The following is a 20,695-nucleotide window of genomic DNA, read 5'->3' on the forward strand; positions in this document are numbered from 1 at the left end:
ACCAAGTGTTCAAAAAACATGTCAAACACATTTCACATTCAAATAATCAGGAGGAACTTCTGTCTAATCTTAGTTACTAAGAGATTGTTTCAAACATTGTTTATAAGGCTGTGGAGTGCTAAGTGAAATTCTTTGGAGAATTAACTCTTAGGGCCAAATCACAGTCATTCTTGAGATGTATAAAATATTCAGTTCTTACTTACTATTATTTTATTTTGCCTAAGTTATTTTAATGAACCTTTTTTGTCTTATCAATAATTTTGTAATGTGACTCACATCTTTGGGGAAGAAGATGGGAGCATGAAAAAGAGAGTAACTCTGAAATAGTTCTGATCTGCATAATACAATGTGTTTGATGAGGTTTATCTTAGAGGCCATCTCAAGTTATTAGCATTTTACCATCCCCAGCACCATCAATACCCCTGAACTGTAGACAGAAACAATATACATAAATCTTCATTAGTTGACTGAACTGCTAACTTTGAAGTCATACCTGCCTGCAAAGTAGACTTGAGATCTTCCCTGACTTGCTGATTTTTGGCTCCTGGTATGGACAGAGTTAGAAGATTACTAGAAAACTGTCTAAGACTAAATTTAATGAATTTCCATATTCCTAGAATATAGGCTCATGGCACCAAGTGAGTACATTTCTCTTGGCTAGTATATTCTGTATGTTTTAGCCCCCAAAATCCTATGATAGTAATCTCCTAGGCTCCAACAATCTCACTGGGTAGCTGGGAATACAGGTACATAACACTAAGCCTGACTGTTTTTACTTTTTTGACCAAATGTTGCATTTTGTTAATACTTTTACTCATCCTAGAAGGAGCCAAAGGGATCTGAATCTAACACTGATCAGGTACTTATTACATTGGGACATAGTAACAATTAGAAGGAGTAGGAATACAGGAATAATTGATGGCTTATTGAGAATGTCTACTTATTTAGCTTATTTGTAAGGATAATTTCAATACTGATGCATATAAGACACAGTACTTCCTTTCTTATGACTAGTGGGAAACTCATAGGAAATATTTTATGTAAGCAGGTTCCAAAAATATTCATTGAGCAGAAAAAATCAAAATGTTCTTTGTGTGCATGGTGGGCAGGGGGTGGGGGGTGAGGGGGTAGGGGGTGGAGGGTGGGCTGGTGAATTAGCACAACTGCATTCAATTGGATAGAAACTTGTGGCCTATTGCTCAATAGAAAGCCAGGAAATTACCTGCGGCAGTGAAATCCAGGGTGATTATGTCTCTTCTCAGGTGTTTAAAGTCACTCAGCGTATCTTATTGCTTAATTAATTTAGAGAAACAAACCTGGTCTTTAATCAAGCAATATTTTAAATAGTGATTCATTTCTTTCACTTGTCAATATCAGTTGTCTTCAGGGATGTTGTTTCTGCATTTTTGTATGTGTCTTCACACTAATCAGGAGACGTGTCTTTTCCTCATCTTTCCTGTCACACTTTTAGCCTTGTGTCATTTCATTCAAGCCATTGTGCAGGAGTAACATATATAGTTGGAAAGAAATTTTACACTAAAATCTTATATGATTAGGAAATGACATTTCTATTTTCCTCAGTATAAAATACAACCCTTAGGTACATTCCCCATTTTCAACAAGCATTGTTCAATTTCCTCTGAGGCAAGGGAAACCTTGCACACTGATAATGAGGGTCTTCTAAAATCTCCCTTGGGAATCCCTCCTACCCAAGCAAGCAGAGTTGGGAACATCTCTGTGCAGTTCTTCAACATCAAATGATTTTCACAATCTTTAGCATATACCCTCTGCACACTTCCTGCCTAATAGCTACAGACCTCCCATCCCCCCTCCTCACCAGTCTCCCATCCACTGCATTATACACATCTTTCCAAGTAACTCAAGTGCTCCTTTCTCCTAGGTCTCTCTTACACTTTTAAGTCAGACTGGAATTCTGGGATTCTGTCCAGTGATCCACAATGTTGCATCTATGTCAGTGTTCTCTTTTCCTCTTTGTTTCCCAGTCTCTCCCTCCAGACTACGGAGAGGAAACCTTATGTATATTTTTGCATTCCCAATACCTCACACTACTCTCAGAAATACAATATTTACATAATAAATATTTCACTTACTGTTTTTTTCACTTACATTTTTGTGTTTTCTTTTAAATTGTCACATTTTTTTCCGACAGAAATCTGCATGAGTGGACTAGGGTAATGATTCCCATTTTATATACTCATGTTGGATCTTGGAGAGGTTAAACATCTTAAGGTTGTGTGTCCACAAAGAAGCACAGTGCCCCTGAAATTTGGGTCTTGGTTTGTAACCCCATACATGTTATCGTTTATAAACTTAGATTAGAGAGAACACATGACTACCTCTAAAGACAAATGTTATTTTTGCAGTTATAAGTATTCTAAGTATATCTAATATCATGAACAAGAACCTATAGATTTAAAAATATTTTTTATTCTTTCAAAATTCCAGGTATACAATGTATCTTGACTATATCTGCCCTCCACCCCTTCCTTCCAATTCAAGCTTACCACCCAGATACATCTCCCTCCTAACTTCATGTTGTCTTTTTCACTTATTTTTAAAAATGTATTTATTGATTGATTTATTGATGGATTGATTGATTTTAGATCCTGACTGCATTTTCCCCTCCCTCCTATTCTCCCATTCCCTTCTCCTACCTCCCCACCACCCCCCTCAATCCACTCTTCCTCCTCTGTTTCTGTTTAGAAAGGGTCAGGCCTCCCATGGGTGTCAAAAAGCTTGGCATATCAAGTTGCATGCAGTAAGACTAAGCACCTCCCCTTGCATTAATGCTGGGCATGGCAAGGCAGTATGCAGAATAGGTTTCCAAGAGCCAGCCAAATCATGAGGGACAGCCCCTGCTCCCATCGTTAGGAGTTCTGTAATTAGACCAAGCTACACAACTGTCACATATATGTAGAGGGTCTAGGTGGGTCCCATGCAGGCTCTCTGGTTGTTGGTTCAGACTCTATGAGTTTCTATGAGTCAGCTTAGTTGTTTCTGTCGTTTTTTTTTTTTTTTTATGATGTCCTTAAGCTCTCTGGCTCCTACAGTCTTTCTTCCCTCTCTTCAGCAGGATTCCCCAAGCTCAGACTAATGTTGGCTGTGGGTCTCTGCATCTATTTCCATCAGTTGCTGGATAAAGACTGTTTGGTGACAACTTTTCTTAATGACCCATTGAGTCCAGTTAGTACTGCCCATATGAGTATGGGTATAGGGTTATCCACAGAGGCATGGACAGCTTATTAGTGGCCACACCAGGAAAGAAAAATGATTCTCTCTCCTTCAACAGCCATGAACAGGCAGTCTCTTCCAGTTGTGGGGCCTCAGTAGCCCCTCTCCTCAAGAGCCATTTAGCCTCTACATGTATGTGCATAGGCATGAGCAAGCTAGAATATTAACTAGTTTGCTCTCATACAGGTTTTGTGCAGACAGGAACATTAGCTTAACAATGGGAAATAATGGTGAACTACAGTCCTCCATTGCTGTCAGCTAAGATACTACTTGGAATTCTCAATTGTGTAGTCTTTATTTTGGAGGTTTTGTGTAACATATCAGGAAAAGTTCTGATTGAAATAAGAAGCATTATAATTATCCACAGCTTTCCAAATACTCAAGATTACAGGCAACGGGCCTGTGTTAGTACTCTTGACCTCTTAACTAACTTATGTGTAATCTTTTTCGTACTAATGTAGTCTTCATACTTTGAGCAGAATACTGGTTTTATGGTGTGTGTGTGTGTGTGTGTGTGTGTGTGTGTGTGTGTGTGTGTGCATGCATATGGGTATGTGCGTGCATGTGCATGCATGCTCATGTGTGTGCGTGTGTGTGTGCATGTATGCATGTGTGTGCACGTATGTGTGTGTGTGCACATGTGTTGTGCATGGACATGAGTGTAAATGCCTGCGTGCATGCATATAGAAGCCAAAGTAGGATCTCAAGTGCTGTTTTCCATATGCCCTACCATATTGCATTGGGCAGGGTTACCTCATTGAACAGGAAGTTCACTGTTTTGACTAGTCTGGAAAGCCTGTGAGTTCTCAGAGATCCATCTATCTTTGACATCACTCTCCCAGCCCAGTGCTTATATGGAATGCCCAGTTTTTATTGTGAGGTTATGGATTCAAACTCTCATCCTTGAACTTGCTGATTAGGTACTCTATCCCACTGAGCCACCTCTCCAGCCTCTAGAACACTGTCACTTGTCATGCTATGTCTTCCTTTACTGTCCTAGCTGATTTCACAGGTTACTTCCTTGGGGGAAACATGCTTTTGGTCACTTCTAAGCCTGTATCATCCTTCATTGAGTTACATTTGCCTGTTAAAATTCTTTGTATCTCATTGACTTCATATCCCCAATGCCTTGCATGACCTCTGTTGAAGAGGTACTCAATAAATATTGTCTTTAGTGGCACCAAAGTCATTTGAGCAACTGGGGCATCAGGGTGCCTCCCCCTCCATTGTTCCCTTTATCCCACAGTCCTCTGAGGATTGTCTGTTCATTTTATCTTCAGTCTTCAATCTTTTTACCACACTTTACATTAACTCCTAACCTGAAAATGTCCATTGTCCAAAATAGTGCTTCCCAAACTTCTAGAAATCACCTTTGGAACCTTGTTCACTGAAGATGAATGTACTCTCTACTCCCAAATTCTCCAAATTCACAGGTCTGAACTGAAACCCAGAAGTGGTATTTTAGCAAATTGATAGGAGGTGCTGATGCTGGCTCAGAGAACACACTCTAAAAACCATTGAAATGGCCTCTCAGCAAGTGATGAGCTTTGAGGCCTAGTTATCCCCACTCCACCACCCCTCACCCCCACTCCTACTCCCACTCCCACCCCCACCCCCACTCCTGCCTATAGAATGACAATTTTGGGCTGCTAGGGCAAGCAGGTAGGGGAAGGGAATGCTTTTGGCTTCAAGGTTCCTCTGGTGATCACGGCTGAGACCATATACGCAATGATTAACTCAGGATCTAGAGTTAACCTCCTTCTCAAACATCCCCTCCCCATTCCTTCAACATTCTACCCTGCTTTCCAGAGTAGAAAACAGTTGGCAATCTTCTAGACCTTTGCTCTGTCTTTGCCGGCTCTATATCAGTTTTAGTTACTTAATCATGTGAGCACCTAGCACATGCCAGGCAGCAGACCAGATTCAAGGAAACACACTGAATTCGGGAACACTGCTGTGCCTCACACATCCACCTCATCAGCTTTGGGGACCCCAATTTGTTGTGGAATACTAGTTGAAGATGAGTTACATTAGTTGATGCTGGGGAATGTTTGTTTAATGATGCAAAGATGTGATCTGTTCTTTTATGTTGCCATTTGTTTAACTCTGTGAATCTGTGTTACTTTGCCTGCCTAAAACACCTGATTGAGCTAATAAAGAGCTGAGGCAGGGAGGGATAGCCAGGGGTGCCAGGTAGAGAGAATAAGTAGGAGAAGAGAAGAGGAAGAAACAAGAGAAAAGGAGGAGAGGCAGGCACCAGGGCCAGCCACTCAGCCATACAACCAACCGCGAAATAAAAAGGAAAGAAAGGTATATAGAGTAGAGAAATGTAGATGTCCAGAGTCACAAGGTAGATGGATAATTTAAGAAAAGCTGGCTAGAAATAAGCCAAGCTTAGGCTGGGCATTTACAAGTAACAATAAGTCTCCATGTAATTATGTGGGAACTGGGTGGCAGGTCCCCAAAAGAGTAAAAAAAATAAAAATAAAAAATAAAAAAACTACACAGTTTCCCCTATTTTGCTGAACAGCTTAATACTGACTTAATATTATACTAAAGGGCTATGGTCTGACTTGGTAGGTATTTGATAAGCACTTTTTAGATTAAAATGAGAAATTCTGTTGTCTCCAGGGCCCCCTCTGTTGTCTTCTCTGGCCTTCTCTAGTTCTGGACACAGTCAGACTTGAGTTCAGCTGTCCAGGAACCCAACTCTAACCCTCATGTGTTTCTAACTAAGCACTTAGAAGATTCCATACCATTCCGATTACAGACTTGCCTGTTCCTAAAACTCAACTATGCATTTTAAGTGTAAATATCATCTCACTTTCCCCTTCCAGTCTCCACTTGTACACAGAGTGTGATTATAGAAAACACTTAATAATGTAGGTCTAATTAATGATTGAATTTGGGTTTTCTAGGGGTTTTGTTCTGCTTTTTGGATACAGGGTCCCACTGCTCTTGAAGTCTTTGGTTCCAATGAGCTTCCTGTGTCAGTGACCTCAAGTAGCTGAACTCACAGGCATGCTCTGTCATACACCATTTTGAAGTTTCTTGCCAAAAACATCCTTGTGGAATAAAATCTCCTTAGGACTATTGTATTTTTCCATCATAAGTTTTATACAGTATGGAATTTTCACAATGCAGGATTTATGATAAAATTCTGTCAAGAGTACAATTCAAATCCTCGGAGAAGAGGTAGTATGGCTGTTTTGATTATCTGCCTTTTTGTTTTGTTTTTGCTGTTTGTGATGGGAGTTTTGAGACAAGATCACAGTGTTCACAGAATACCCTCAAACAATCTGCCTGTCTCATTCTCCTGCATGCTGAGATGACAGGTATGTAGCCACACCTGGAAACCATTATATTCTTGACCTGGCGTTCTGAGCTGTGATTTTTTTTTTCTAGCTCCATCTTAAATCTTCTATCTGGCCTAGTGAATCATTAAGCTGTTGAGTATTTTAATTCCCTAATTTATATGTTGAACAAAAGACATGACTAATAATCTAAACTAAGTTTTCTCAGCAAGTACGGAGCTCTTTAGTACATTGGATCACACATTTGAATTTTAATTGAAAAGTGAAATCAGATAGTATCTTTCTAGGAAGAAATGCCTAAAAAAGGAAATGGTTACTGTTTATGAAGCATACAGAATACAAGTGGTCCTGCTAAGCTACACTTAGAGCATCGAACCATGCACATAGTAGGACCTTGTGAAGACTTACTTGATAAAAGAAACGAAACAATCAGTACTGCTCTCACTTAAATAAAAAGTAGGTGTTTATTCTCCTGAAGAATCACAAAGACTCATATATTGCAGTCCACCCAGGGGCCATGGTTCCACGATGGTATATACAAGCCAAATATCTCCCATAGATGAACATGCTTTATCACCAGAGCAAGTTCCTTTGTGTTCTGGAAAACCCTCCCACCACATCCACCCAGGACAGCAAACCACAAAACTGATAACTGAGTATAAACTTTGATATACCACCCTTGGATCACCAAGCCAGAGAGGTTGTAAATTCATTTCAAAAGGAATATTTTTGTTACATAAAACTGTTAGAAATTTCAGAGCACCACTCATTATAGTAGTTGGGCCTTTGCTGAAGAAGTCTTTCTTATACAACTACATTAGCACCCACAACCTGAGCAAGTGTGTGAGAAAGTGTGTGAGAAAGTGAAACTTCATGAACTGGACTACCGACTTCATTTTCTCTGTAGTCTATTGGATGTCTGCATTTGAAATATAAACCCTGGAAAGCCCACACTATTCCCACATTCACTTGCTGGAAACAATACTCATTCTATGTAACAAAAGGAACTGTTAATGGTGCTTAGCTATCATTGGAGTAAATGATTTTACAAGGCTGTGTTTTTAAGACTTCAGAATTACATATTTGACTGTGGGAGCAGAGTCTTGGGGGCAAGACACCTCAGATAACCTCACCCACAGGAATTTCTCAGACAGTGCTTTTCTGTGTGTCAACAGGCACTAAAACGCAGTGTAAGTTTCTGTTCATGCTATTAAATAGCTGGCTTTCCTTCAGTGCACTCTTAAATTCCTGCACAATGCACAGCCCTCAGCACCCTAAGGAGCACAAACAAAGGATATCAGGGAAGTTCACCCACTCCCATGTCACAGAACAATGCTCGTTGCTAACTAAGCAATTCCCAGGGCAGATTTATGATGAGTGAGTGTTCAGGTTGGGCCCTTGGAATCTGAGGTCAGAAACACGTGGTGTTGCTCCATCCCAAGGCTTTTAGAAAACAGGAAAATGTGACCAAAAGTCTGTGCCTGTATACACTCCAGAGAGTACTTAGGCATTTGGAGAAATTAAAGCACATTAAGCCCCCCCCCCAACAGCTTATTGCTCATGCTCTAAGATTTAACCTTTTCCTCCTCACTTGCTGCTGCCCCTTCCCTGGTCCAGTTAATAGAGAAATGTCTACTGAATCAAGAAAAGTAAGTCAATTAAATATATATATCAGGTCTCCCAATTAGAAAATGACCTGATAGAATGACAAATACAAATTATTTGTTCTCATTTCTAAACAAAATTATGACTCTGGTATTTTTCTTATATTCTTATACCCTGAGTTACTATAACAGGACTGAATCTCTAATCCATGAACTAATTTAACCCACAACATCGTATGAGGGGTATAAGTCCCTTGTAAACCTAAGTACACCTTTATTTTCAGTACTTGGGAAGCAGAGAAGCAGGTGGATCTCTAAGTTTGAGGCCAGTCTGGTCTACATAGTGAGTTCCAAGACAGTCAGAGGTCACAGTGAGACCCTGTTCCAAAAAAAGACCCAAAAAAATGATACACCCAAGTGCAAGAGAAGGCTTCTTTCCTGATGCCTTTCAGAGAATATTCTAGATAAGAGTTATTCCCATAGGCTTATATGATCCTATAAATATGCAATATAACTTTGGAGAACAGTGTCTATCTCTCATTGCCTAGCCCAAGTATAAAAATGAAAAAGGTGACTACTTATATTTTATTATGATTATTACCACACTTTTAAAACTATGAAATAATTTAACTTCATCTCTTTTACTCTTTAATGATCATCTATTAAATATTAGAATTAAGTTAGAAAACAAATATATAAACACACTGGACAATATTTGTATAGCTTTATGGACATTCAAAAATGTCTAAATATATAACAATTATTGAAGATTACGAGCAGCGAGTCCTGTCTAAGTGGAGCCATACATCTCAGACTAAATGAAGTAGCTCATGGGCCACTGATGCTATTACTGCCTTTTCACATCCTGCAAACAGCTCAGGTGTTAGTTTATTTCATAGTAGCATACATTTGTCACCTCAGCACTCAGGGTGTAGAGGCAGGAGAATTAGGAGTTCAAGGCCAGACAAGACAAGGGGAGCTCAAGGCCAGCCTGGATTGCATGAGACCCTGTCTTAAATTTTTAAAAAAAAGAGTTAAGAAATAGTCTATAATTCCAGCTGACTTCGTGTAAATGTAAGTGAGTAATCTATAGTCTCTAAGCGATTACTAGATCTCTGTACTATGTTCTTCCAAGTTTCCAATGAAATACTGCTGTTTAGAAATTCCATAAACAAACCTTAACTTAGACAGTGATGTCAAAGGGGAGATGTAAGTTTTTGAAAACAATCTATGAAGAAGAAAGACCAATATTGTTGATAAAATATAGCCTCAAAACACTCCTAAGAAACACAAGGCTTTTTTTTTTTTTTTTTTTTTGCAAGATAGTAACAAAGTTCAGAAGTTTTGGCTTAAATGGTAGAGGCCGATAAAAGCCACAGTCCTCAACTGTTGAGCCCTTCCTTGTCTGCTAGCTAGGAAGGAAATGCCTGTCTAACACTTAATGCTGGACATCACCAAAAAAGTAGATGGATGAGAATAAAACAACAAGAAGAATCCCTTACCCATTGCTTCCCACTGAATGCACTTTGGACATATCAGCAAATTCTTCTTTTCTCTTGCTGCCACTGGTATACTGCTCGCTGTACAGCTTGAGGGACATCTGCTCAACAGCATCTCTTTGTGCTTCCAGGTAGCAGAGCTGAACCTCAGCCTGGAGAGAGAAGCAAAGAAGAGCCGCTCTCTTAACGCATAAGGAAGGCATTTCAAGTGAGGGCTAACAACTTAAAGAAAGGGAATTGTTCACATCATTGTACTGCCTGTGTAGGCTTGGATTTAATGGGATCAGCTGGGCATATTACAGAATTACATTATAGATCTGAATCTTATAAGTTCTTTCTTAAAATATGACCTGAATAAATGAACTCTCAGAAGACTCAGTAAATATTACAAAGTATTCCTGAGATCATAACACGGCATGATGAGACTTTACATAAAAATTCTGTGAAATTCCTTAATAATACTTTTCCTCACGTTGTCACACATGTAGCGTTTTACAAGAAGTCCCCTTTCAAGCAATTCATACACTGGGATAATATATACATATATATATATATATATATATATATATATATATATATATATATATCTTCTGAATGTTTTTTTTTATTTTCTTCACTGGGGAGAAGTAAAATGCCTTCTGTTAATTCTAGTACATGTTTAATAATGGATATATACTTCACTTATTGTATTTTTTACTCTTCGTACTATTATCTTAATAATTTTAAATCATGTGTTTAGTGTAGTGGTTCTCAACCTTCCTAATGCTGCTACCCTTTAATACAGTTCTTCATGTTATCATGACCCCCATGAACAAAATTATTTTCATTGCTACTTCATAACTGTAATTTTGCTACTATTGTAAATTGTAATTTAAATATCTGTGTTTTCTTATGATCTTAGGTGACCCCTGTGGAAAGGTAGTCAACCCTCAAGAGCGTCACAACCCAGAGGTTGAGAACCACCAGTATAGTGACTTTTTTACACATAGGCTTGAATTGTTGACTCATAAACACTTGGGTTTGCTGCAAAGGAAAAGTAGTAATTTCACCATGCCAGGTTTTTCTTTCTTTCTTTTTTAATGTTCATTTTTAATTTTTTTTTTGTCAATCAGGGTCCACAAAATACTGAACTACTTTTGCATGGAAATGCACTGGATAGATGTTTTATTTATTGCCGCTGTCACAATCCCTGTGGCTTTGGGTTCTCTGGAACACAAGATGAGACCGAGAATGAACTCCCCTCAGGGTTGTGATTCTCTGTGATGGAGGAGAGGAAGCAATGCTGAGTTTTCATGTATGGTGGACCAAGGACCCTTCCTTTCCTTTTAGTATGTTTCCCAAGATCAAACAGCTCCACTAACATTTCTGACCAATCTTAAAACTGCTATTTCATGATTTCATTGTGTCCTTCCTTAGAAAACAATAGTTATGATTGGCTGTTGTGTAGTCACCACAACTATTTAAAATGTAAGCTAGACACGACTTTCTACTCAGCTCTCAGAGCCAATGAAGGCATTTCTCCTGGTCTCACCTTTTCTATAACTCAGCTATGAAGAAAAGTGTCACAAAGTGGCAATCACACAAAGGGTCTGACCTATTAGAAATTCTATATTTTGCTTTTCACACACAGTTATAAATCCTCTAAACTTCCACAGAGAAGTTAAAGAGATAATGTGTAGATTATTGTAGTTATGTATTATAGTTTCAGAAAGTTCAAAACCAGTATTTGTTCATCCATTTAGATTTTCTTACTCAAGCCAATTGACTAGAATAAGAAGAGACTCAATAGATTAAGAATTATATGCATATATATCCTATATGTATATGTGTGTATACATATATATTCTTAAATATATGTTCAATCTGATACAGTGTTATTTGTATGTATGTTTTCAGGGAGGACCAATGGTATTGCATGACCAGTTGGTGTGTTCTTCCCTGGGGAAGACTATCTCCCCTGTTCTCAGCATCCCTTAGTTGCCCATAGTTCTTTGTGTATGGTTGAGGTCTCCTGGGCTTTCCCCACCCACTTTGGCATGTCTATTGTTGTCCTTATTCAGCTCATGGTTAAGCAGTCTTGTTGCTGAGACTTTATGGGTGTAATTTATGGGAAGGTTTGGAGGAAGGGAAGGGAATGAAGAAATGTAATTATTATATAAGCTCAAAACTTAAAGGAAAAAATGTATTAGAGACTGTCACTCAGTGGTAGAGCCTTTACCCAGCATGCATAACAACTTGTATTTGATTCCAAGCACCACAAATTTAAAAAATAAAAGAAACTGCATGTAGCATATGTAGCTGCAAGAAGAGGCATGGCTGATGGGAAGTCACACAAGAAATGTTAAACATAGTGTCACTTTGCATTTTTATTAAAGATGTGGAAGAGGAAGTATGCAGAATGCCAGTGGTGTATATAGAAGACTAATAAAGAGGTGTTTAAGTAATGAGACCTGAAAGAACACTCGCTGGTCTAAGAATATATTTTAAAGAATAAAACTAATAAATCAATAATTAGAAAAGATTTAAAGAGCATACAGGGGCTGTAAAAATGCCTGAGTGGTTGAGAGTATTTGTTTCACAATTGTCAGGGTGAGAGTTTGGATCCAAGGCCCATAGAACAAGCCCAGAATCCCACAAGCCTGTAACTCCAGCTCTGAGAGACCTCATACCCTCTTCTGGCCTTTGCACACACAGGATTACTCACTATTTCTCTGAATAAAAGAGTTTTAATAATCATTTATAATAACTGTAGATACTTTCAAATGAAGCTATATTTTACATATGGAAACTTAGCCTGATTAATATTAAAAGATAATATTAAAGATAAGTAAAAAAGCAGGATTTGAAATTTTTTATTAAATAGAAGGATGAGACTTTAGTGGTGGGTATGCCTGTTCATTTCTAGGTTGTAGTGATACCAAGCAGATGGATAAAAATGAACTGAGAAGAGGAAGACTTGCAATCTTGTCAGAATATTGGAATTTAAACACTAATTTAGATGCAACAGTTGACATTAGAATGAAAGAGAATGCCCTGGGACAGACACCATGATGAGATGAGGAAGAGGACCTCTTTTCCCTCCAGTCCATGCATTAGTACCAGTTGGCAGACTCAGTGCAATAAACCTTCAGATGCTCCACCTCTTTTCTTCTCCAACATTCCAAATTCATTTTCTATATTGTTCACCAGCTGATCTTGTATCACAGCTAAGATCACTGGTGTGTCAGAGCCTGGGTGGAGCCTTTTTTCTTTATACACTTTATCATTGCCTTAAGTGTCATCTATAAGTGATGCCTTCAACCACTCTCCTCTGAGCTTTACACTTTACACCAACCACCTGACTTAGATTATTTTAACTCCTGATGTTTAAAAATGTGTCTACATTCTCAAACTCTCCAGATCCTCCAATTCTTCCCATACTTGTCCCTCCTTGTTAAACAAATTGCCAGAAGCTAAAGAGTCATCTTGACTTCCTTTCTTCTTTTCCCATAAGCCACTCCTACACAGTTCATCTCCAGTTTCTCCCAGCTGGCATTGCTATGGCCTCATTCAAGCCTCTGTTGCTTCTTACTTGTATTACAGTTGTTATCTAGTGTGTATCTCCTCTCAGGACTTTGGGTCTTAGTCACTCCTATACCTCTAGTTATTTTCACTTACAATGGCAAAAGTAGTCATTATAAACATGAGCTGGCTTACTCCTACACTCAAACCCAAAAAACAAGCTTCTCCCATGGGCTATGCAATTTCTTGCCTAGGCTAGACCTCTGATAGTCTCTCTCTTAATTGCCAATTCTTTAAGCATTCCAAATTTTTAAGCAATTATTTCTTGTCCATGGATTTTCCCTGTATATTATTCCTTTTTTTCTGGAACATTCTTTTGATAATGCTTTGTCTTTCAGTTTACAACTGACATGCTGCTTCTCAAAGAGTCCTTTCTCAATGGGGTTGCTGAAACAGATTCACTGTTTTGTTTTGTTTTGTTCTTTTCAGTACCAGGTTATTGTCCTACACAGCAGATGCAGATGTAAAAGTCTTATATTTGGTGTTTGATATAGTTTCTGATTGTTTTGGGATTCCAAATATTAGGAGTAGCCATGCCTGTGTTCTTGGACATTTTGCATTCTGAGCACCTTGCCAGTCTGGACCAAGGCAAACATTAAACAAAAAATTGCTTAGTAAACATATTGTCCATCCATCCATTTATCACTCATACATTTCCTGAGACTTTATTATATCTCAGGAACTACTAGCTGCTGTGGGTATAAGGAAGATAAACCACATTCTTTTCTTCTAAGGGTAAAGGAGCGATGCCAACCACTACAATTAGGACAAGTGGCATTGTTATTGGAAATTAAGCAACCACCTGAAGGTAGGGAATAGTTAGCCAAGCTTGACAAAAGGTGTCTGAACCAGAAATGAGGCCAAGTATGGCCAAGTTAGGTGACGCTGTCTCTAGAGGCAGGAAATTGATTTGTTTAAGGGCTCAAAGTCTTGAAAGGACACTGTACACGAAAAGAGTGGTGACTGGAGCTTTAGGGCATCTCAATGAAGAGGTTAAAGTAAAAGGTACATAATGTGCATAAAGCAGAGGACCCAGGTTAGGGAATCCAAACACTGTTTTGAGCATAGCAAAGAGTCAACAAAGCCATTAGTGTTATGTAATGGCCATGATCTCCTTCTATCTCTCTCTCTCCAACAGGATGAGACTGTCACCTTATGGACAGCCTAAATATGCTTGTATAGCTCCTGCCACTTGGTACACTTTGAGAGGAGATCAGTGTGATGCTATTCTTGGTTGTCAATGTCACTAATCTGGAACAAAAAAACCCAAATAGAGGGCACATCTGTGAGGGACTTTTTTTTTTTTTTCTTGTTTAATTTGAAGTAGGAAGATCCACTTCTAATCCTGATCTTAAGGTAGAAAGATATAGGCCTTTAATCTGGGTTTTAAAGTGGGAAGTCACACCTCTAATCTGGGCCACATCTTCTACTGGAAGCCTATACAAGGTCATGGAAGAGGGAGGTTTTTGCTCCTTGCCTGCTTGCCATTGTCTTGCTAGCAAGTCCATTCCTTCACTGGCATTGGAGCCTACTTCTTTGGAATTCCAGCATATACTCAGGACTAGCTGAGACATCCAGCTTCCTACACTGAGCAAGTACTGGGTTCTTGGGCTTTTCATTCACAGCCAGTCATTCTGGAATTAGCTGGACCACAGCCCTGAAGGAGGAGGGGAAATTAATTCTATAAATTCTGTTATTCTAGAGAACCCTGACAAATACACCCAGCAGATTTCTCTGGGTTGGAAGCACAGCATCCCAAACCATGGGGACATATGCAATTCTAATAACTAGCTCCACTAGTAAACCATAAAGTGTACAGACATGTGAGCACACCTTTAATCTCATCACTTGGGCGGCAGAGGCAGGCAGATCTCTGGGATCTAGGCCAACTTGGTCTACAGAGTGAGTTCCAGGATAGCCAGAGCTACATGGTGAGACCCTGTCTCAAAACAACAACAAACAACCCCCTCAAAAAATAGTTTCTATGTGCCTAATATAATAGAATTCAATTTTCTACAAATTTGGTTAATTTAAAATTATTGGTTTAAAAAATGTCCCCAAACTGTTAATGTATGTGACATGCATTTCCAATATTTTACTGAAATATATTGTCTTATTAAAGATAAAATGTTTTTCTTTTTAAGGCATTAAATTAGTTAAGAACCATGAAATACAGCTGGGCATTGGTGGTGCACGCCTTTAATCCCAGCACTTGGGAGGCAAAGGCAGGCGGATCTCTGTGAGTTCGAGGCCAGCCTGGTCTCTAGAGCGAGTGCCAGGATAGGCTCCAAAGCTACACAGAGAAACCCTGTCTCGGGGAAAAAAAAAAGAACCATGAAATAGAAAAAAATAGATAGTTTTAGAATATATATGGCTCCTACTCAGTTTCTCATCAGAGAACTAAAAATTAAAAGAACTGATGATTATTAAAAGTCTTTGTCAGGTTTCAAGTGTTATATACAACAGCTAAATTTTAAACAGCAATCCATCCTTCAGTCTACAAAGAAATGTGTAAGCACAGAGAAAACTGTCCTCAAGGTTTGAAGGGAAGATGCCACAAGTGGTAAAGGAAAACTAAAGGAGCTGCAGGGCTTCTCCTTAAAGAGCCTTGCCTGAATTTAATGGTCAAAAGAAAAAAATGGTTAATTTTTGGCTACATGCATGGCCTCAAACACCTGGCAGGAAATATAGCCAAGTAATGATGATAACGTTGAAGATAATGATGACAATGGTAATGATGATAATTGGTAATACTACAAAAGAGGGGACTAGAGTAGTGTTTTATAAAGGAAAAACTGTGATTATGGTGTTACAGGCCTCTCCACTAAACTCTAAGTATGGGCCACTGTCATGGTAGGTAGGAGAAATCACAGCCACTTCAATAACAATACAAAGATACTTTGGGCTTGTTAAGGGCTATCACCTTACTTGTGTTTAGACTTGCTTCACTGTTTTCCTTCAGACACTGTTGGCATAACACATACTCAGTGTTCATAATCTCATACTGTTTTCCTTTAAATTTATTCCCTTCTAATTATTTTTATGTTTTGCCATCGTAGATTTTTAAGTGATCATTTCTATTTTTATTGACTTGTTTGCAAATCATTAAAAACATTCACTTTGATATTTAGGAAACTTAATCTTAAAGATATACTTTTAATGAGACTTGTTAAATGGTAACATTCAAACAAAGTGTGGAAATTAACATTAACACTATTTTCATTTCTTTTGCATTATGTGTAAAGAAAAATGTCTTCCTTCTCTGTTTCAATGACATGCGATGTTTATTAAGGCAACAAGTAACACCTCTACCTAACAGGCAAAAACAAATGTGACACACAATTGCAGTTGTAGAACCTTCATCCACCATTCTTCCTTTCCTTTTTGTAATGCAAGTGGTTAACCTCATTAAAAATTCAGCATTTTATGTCATGAGCTACGGTGGGGGAAGTGTGATTACAAGGTGTGGACTGGAGGGGATGATTAGAATTTTCGATGTCTCTCCATTACTGTTCCCTTAGCAAATCTCTGCATAGTGACAGATGCATCAAGTCTGTGTTTACATTCTTCAGCAGTCGCCTAATTTCTGCCCTCCACGCTAACCTACAGAAAACTCACATTTATTCTCCGCCAGAAACTAAAAATTAAAAATGTACATCGTGAAGACACAATCAGAGCTCTCTCAGCCTGCAGGTCTAGCAGCTCCTTCTTCAGTACAGCTATGCTGACAAATACTCGACAATGAAGTCTGTGGTTACTACATGGACTCCAGTTCCCTTTGAGTTTCTTATAGAATCGTTTTTAAATGGAGATGGGATGGGGGTGGGGTGGGGAGAGGAATGAAGCAGGAACAACAAGAATTACTTTACATATTAATAATAATATCAATTTAGTTATCAAAACAGAACCAAACAAGTGTGCCTTTATACTTTCTTCTGAAAATTCAGCCTCCTAGGGCTCTAATAAGCAGGGTCTATAGTTCAGGAATGCATGCTAGCACTCAGTTCAGAGCCTATATCCTCATTTCAAAGAGAATCATTCAAGCCGACATCCACCTTGTCAAGGCTCTCCACTTTGAGCTGCTAATGTAGAATAAAAATCAATATAAATTTTGATCATTTGATGAATATTTACTTCTTTCTTTAGTGTTTGGGGATTTAGAATGGAAAAGTGCTGAATCAAGTCATTTTATTTTTTTTGTGTTTGTGCCAACACCAATTTACTACCCTCCAGAAAGTTCCTGAACAAGACGTCTCCGGTGGCAGGCATGTTGGTTTTTCCTGTCAATCATAACAGTGTGTCACTAGGGGACCATAACCATTTCCCTTTCATACTCTTAGTGTTCCAAAAAGGAATCTTTTGATTATTTCCCTGGAAAAGGTAAGCTTTCTCCTTATGCATATATTGTAAGGCTATATGTCTGTTGTTTTTGCACTCAGCTAAGTCAAAATTGATACAATCTAGTAAAAGTTAAACACTTAGTTAATGAGGCTTCTAGGGTCAGATGCAATAAATAGAATTTACAAATGGGTTTCTCTATATAAAACTCAGCACTCTCCCAGGACAAAGAGCTTTTATAGAAGATCCCACCATTCTCTATACATTTTTCTAAGTAGTAACAAAATATCAATTGACTGCTATAATCAGTAGAAAGCCTTCACATTTTTATTGTAAGTGAAAACATACATTTAGAAGGTTAGCAATTAAAATGTGCTTCCAATATAAGATTAGTTACACAAGTAGAACAGCATGCCACTCTTTTTGTTACAATGAATTGCTAGGTATGTACACACACATATGTGCATATATATTATATACTGCAATTATATATGTATATATATTATATATATTTTTATATACAACAAAAGCTTACTGTTCTATCGAATATTTCTATAGTGACTTTAAAACCATGGCAATGGCCTTTCCCAATTTGAATGAGACTAAGTTAATTGCCACCACCCAAAAGGTAAGCTATTCTCATTTATGAAAATACCTTGCATGTAATAAAACAGCAGAAGACACAATATTAAAGAGACACTTTTGTTGGTACCCTATAAATTAAATAAAAACAGCAGCAGCTGTGTTTCCCATGGATGATGTAGCTTTAGACAATTGCTAGACATTATGTAGACAGATGTTTTAAATAAAATAAGGTATTCAGATTGCTAGATACCTTGCTAGATATGAAGGCAATTATGGGATATCTTTGTTAAATTACATTTTTCATTTTGTGAGGAGAAAAAGAGAATTGTCCTGGAAACAGTACCAACAGGAAATGATCCCTATATCTAAAACAGCTGGATACTGTAACTAATATGAATTTACTTGAAAATAAAAAGGCTGTGTGCCTCTGGAGACATGCAGTAACATGCTGTAAAAACAGATGAGAATATCAAAGTATTTAAAAAGGAGAAAATACATTTTATCCAGAAATTATGTTGAGATATAGTCCACTGATTAATGAGAATATATGAAGATGAAAAAAGGAAATTATGAAAAGGTACTTTTAAACTTATAATATTTTATTTAAAGCTATATTTGTAGAAAACACCAATGTATTTTAGAAATCACCATTGCTTTTTATTATATTAACTATTAATCATAATAATGCAAAGGCATATTCTTGTGTTTAATCGGGAGATTCTAATGGAAGCAAAGAATGCTTACTGAGTGAATTGAACCCTAAATGTTAGATAAGATTATTGTAGCAATTCACAAAGCCATATATAATGGCCTATACATAGAAACGCCCCTACCTTGTTTACTCCCTTATCCCAATTCTTGTTAGCTATTTCACTGGGAAAAAAATAATAAATCATCTCATATGCTGACTCACACTACAAAGGTACAGGGATTAACATATTAACATGAAGTATCTCCAGTCTCATACATTTTAATTCTCTTCATTTAAAGATAAAGCATACTGGCCCACAAGAACATTTCAAGAAAAAGTATGGGTAGAAATCTATTTTCAGAGTCACCATGATGGCTCAGCAGGCAAAAGCACTTGCTACTAAGTCTGACAGGTTGAGTTCAGCTCGCAAAGCTTCATGGTGGAAGAAGAGAACAAGAAAGAAAGAAAGAAAGAAAGAAAGAAAGAAAGAAAGAAAGAAAGGAAAGAGAAGAGAAGAAAGGAACAAATTGTGTTATTTTTCTCTTCTCTTCCTTTAATTTAGGGGCAGGGTGAATAGATGAGTTAATGACAGGAATTAGTTGCTATGCTCTAAGTCTATGGTCAGGATGAATGTTTCTCTCAAATGGTGGTTCACATCTTACTTCTTATGTTGGCAGTCATTGTGCTGTTGCCACGCCTCTCCAGAGTCTTCAGGGACCCACAGTGTTCAGCCTTGTCTGTCACTCTAGCCTGCATGGTGGCTAGACACATCTTCTTTCAGTCTATCTCCTTGGACGAACCTACTTCCTTTCCACTTGGCATGCTTCCCTCTGACTGGAATTTCCCTCTTCTTTTCACTTGGCTAGCACAGCAATAGCTTCAAAATCTGTTTAAATTGTGTTTCCTCTTCCAATTTTTCTTACTTTTACCTCCCTCCATCTTTGATTTTTTCCCCTAATATCTATGACTATATTTGACTCATTTTTGTTTTATCTTGCTAATTTGCATAAAATACACTTTTTAGGATATGAGTTTTTAATTCATATCCCACTGGAAGGTAAATTTCGCATTGGCAGGGACTATGTTCTTTTTTAATTTTTTATTTTGGAGAATTTTATACATGATTCCACATCTTTCTTATTCACAATTGCATCTCCAATGCCTAGAAAACTGTGTGCTGAATGAATGAGTGAGCTGTTGTGTGGAAATTCATGAGACACCTTAGTGATATGCAAGCTAGAGGAAGCTGTGCACTTTTAGGAAGTAGATTCCTGCCTGGTTCTAATCAACAGCCAAGGCTGTTGATCTAACTGTAAGATGTGACTCATATCATTAGAAAGAAAGACTCGTTCTCACCCAAATCACCTGAAATTCTTTTCAAATATATGGCCTACGGGTGCCATTCTCATTCAAACCACCACAATTAAGATGAGAAATCAGGTAACTGAAGTCTCAACAAGTGTATAACAACACAGCAAGTGACCTCACAGAAAGAATCCAAGGAGTTTCATTTCTGTGTGACTTTCTACTCTTTTTGTCTTCAGCAGCATTCTTTTGTGTTTCTGCTATAACTTACATAGCTAAAGCTCAGCATACAAATAGTACTCCAAGGCATAAATATAAATATATTAAGATTTGAATTATGACCCGGGAAGAAATGAGTTTCATGGTTGGGAAACAGTTATCTTGGATGCACTGGGATCTCTCATGAATGGGGACAGTTGAAGTGACCCTGATTATGAAGTGGCACTGAAAAGTTTTCTTGTGATCTGCTGGTGTGTGAAACACCAATCACAGGACTACCTTAGCATCCTTGCACTTGAGTCATCACACAAACTACTGCTAGATTAT

At 38.0% G+C, this 20,695-nt stretch overlaps 1 protein-coding gene across 1 annotated transcript in view; it reads right to left on the reverse strand.

Moving 5' to 3' along the window:
* Akap6 (A-kinase anchoring protein 6) overlaps positions 1-20,695 on the reverse strand; it is a 348,238-nt gene that overhangs the window by 123,653 nt on the left and 203,890 nt on the right. The window contains exon 7 of the mRNA XM_035445579.1: positions 9,673-9,821. Coding sequence (XP_035301470.1) covers positions 9,673-9,821 — 149 coding nt within the window. The remainder of the gene's footprint in view (positions 1-9,672; positions 9,822-20,695) is intronic.

This window comes from Cricetulus griseus, chromosome 5, assembly GCF_003668045.3.
Source record: "Cricetulus griseus strain 17A/GY chromosome 5, alternate assembly CriGri-PICRH-1.0, whole genome shotgun sequence".
NCBI classification, from domain to species: domain Eukaryota; kingdom Metazoa; phylum Chordata; class Mammalia; order Rodentia; family Cricetidae; genus Cricetulus; species Cricetulus griseus.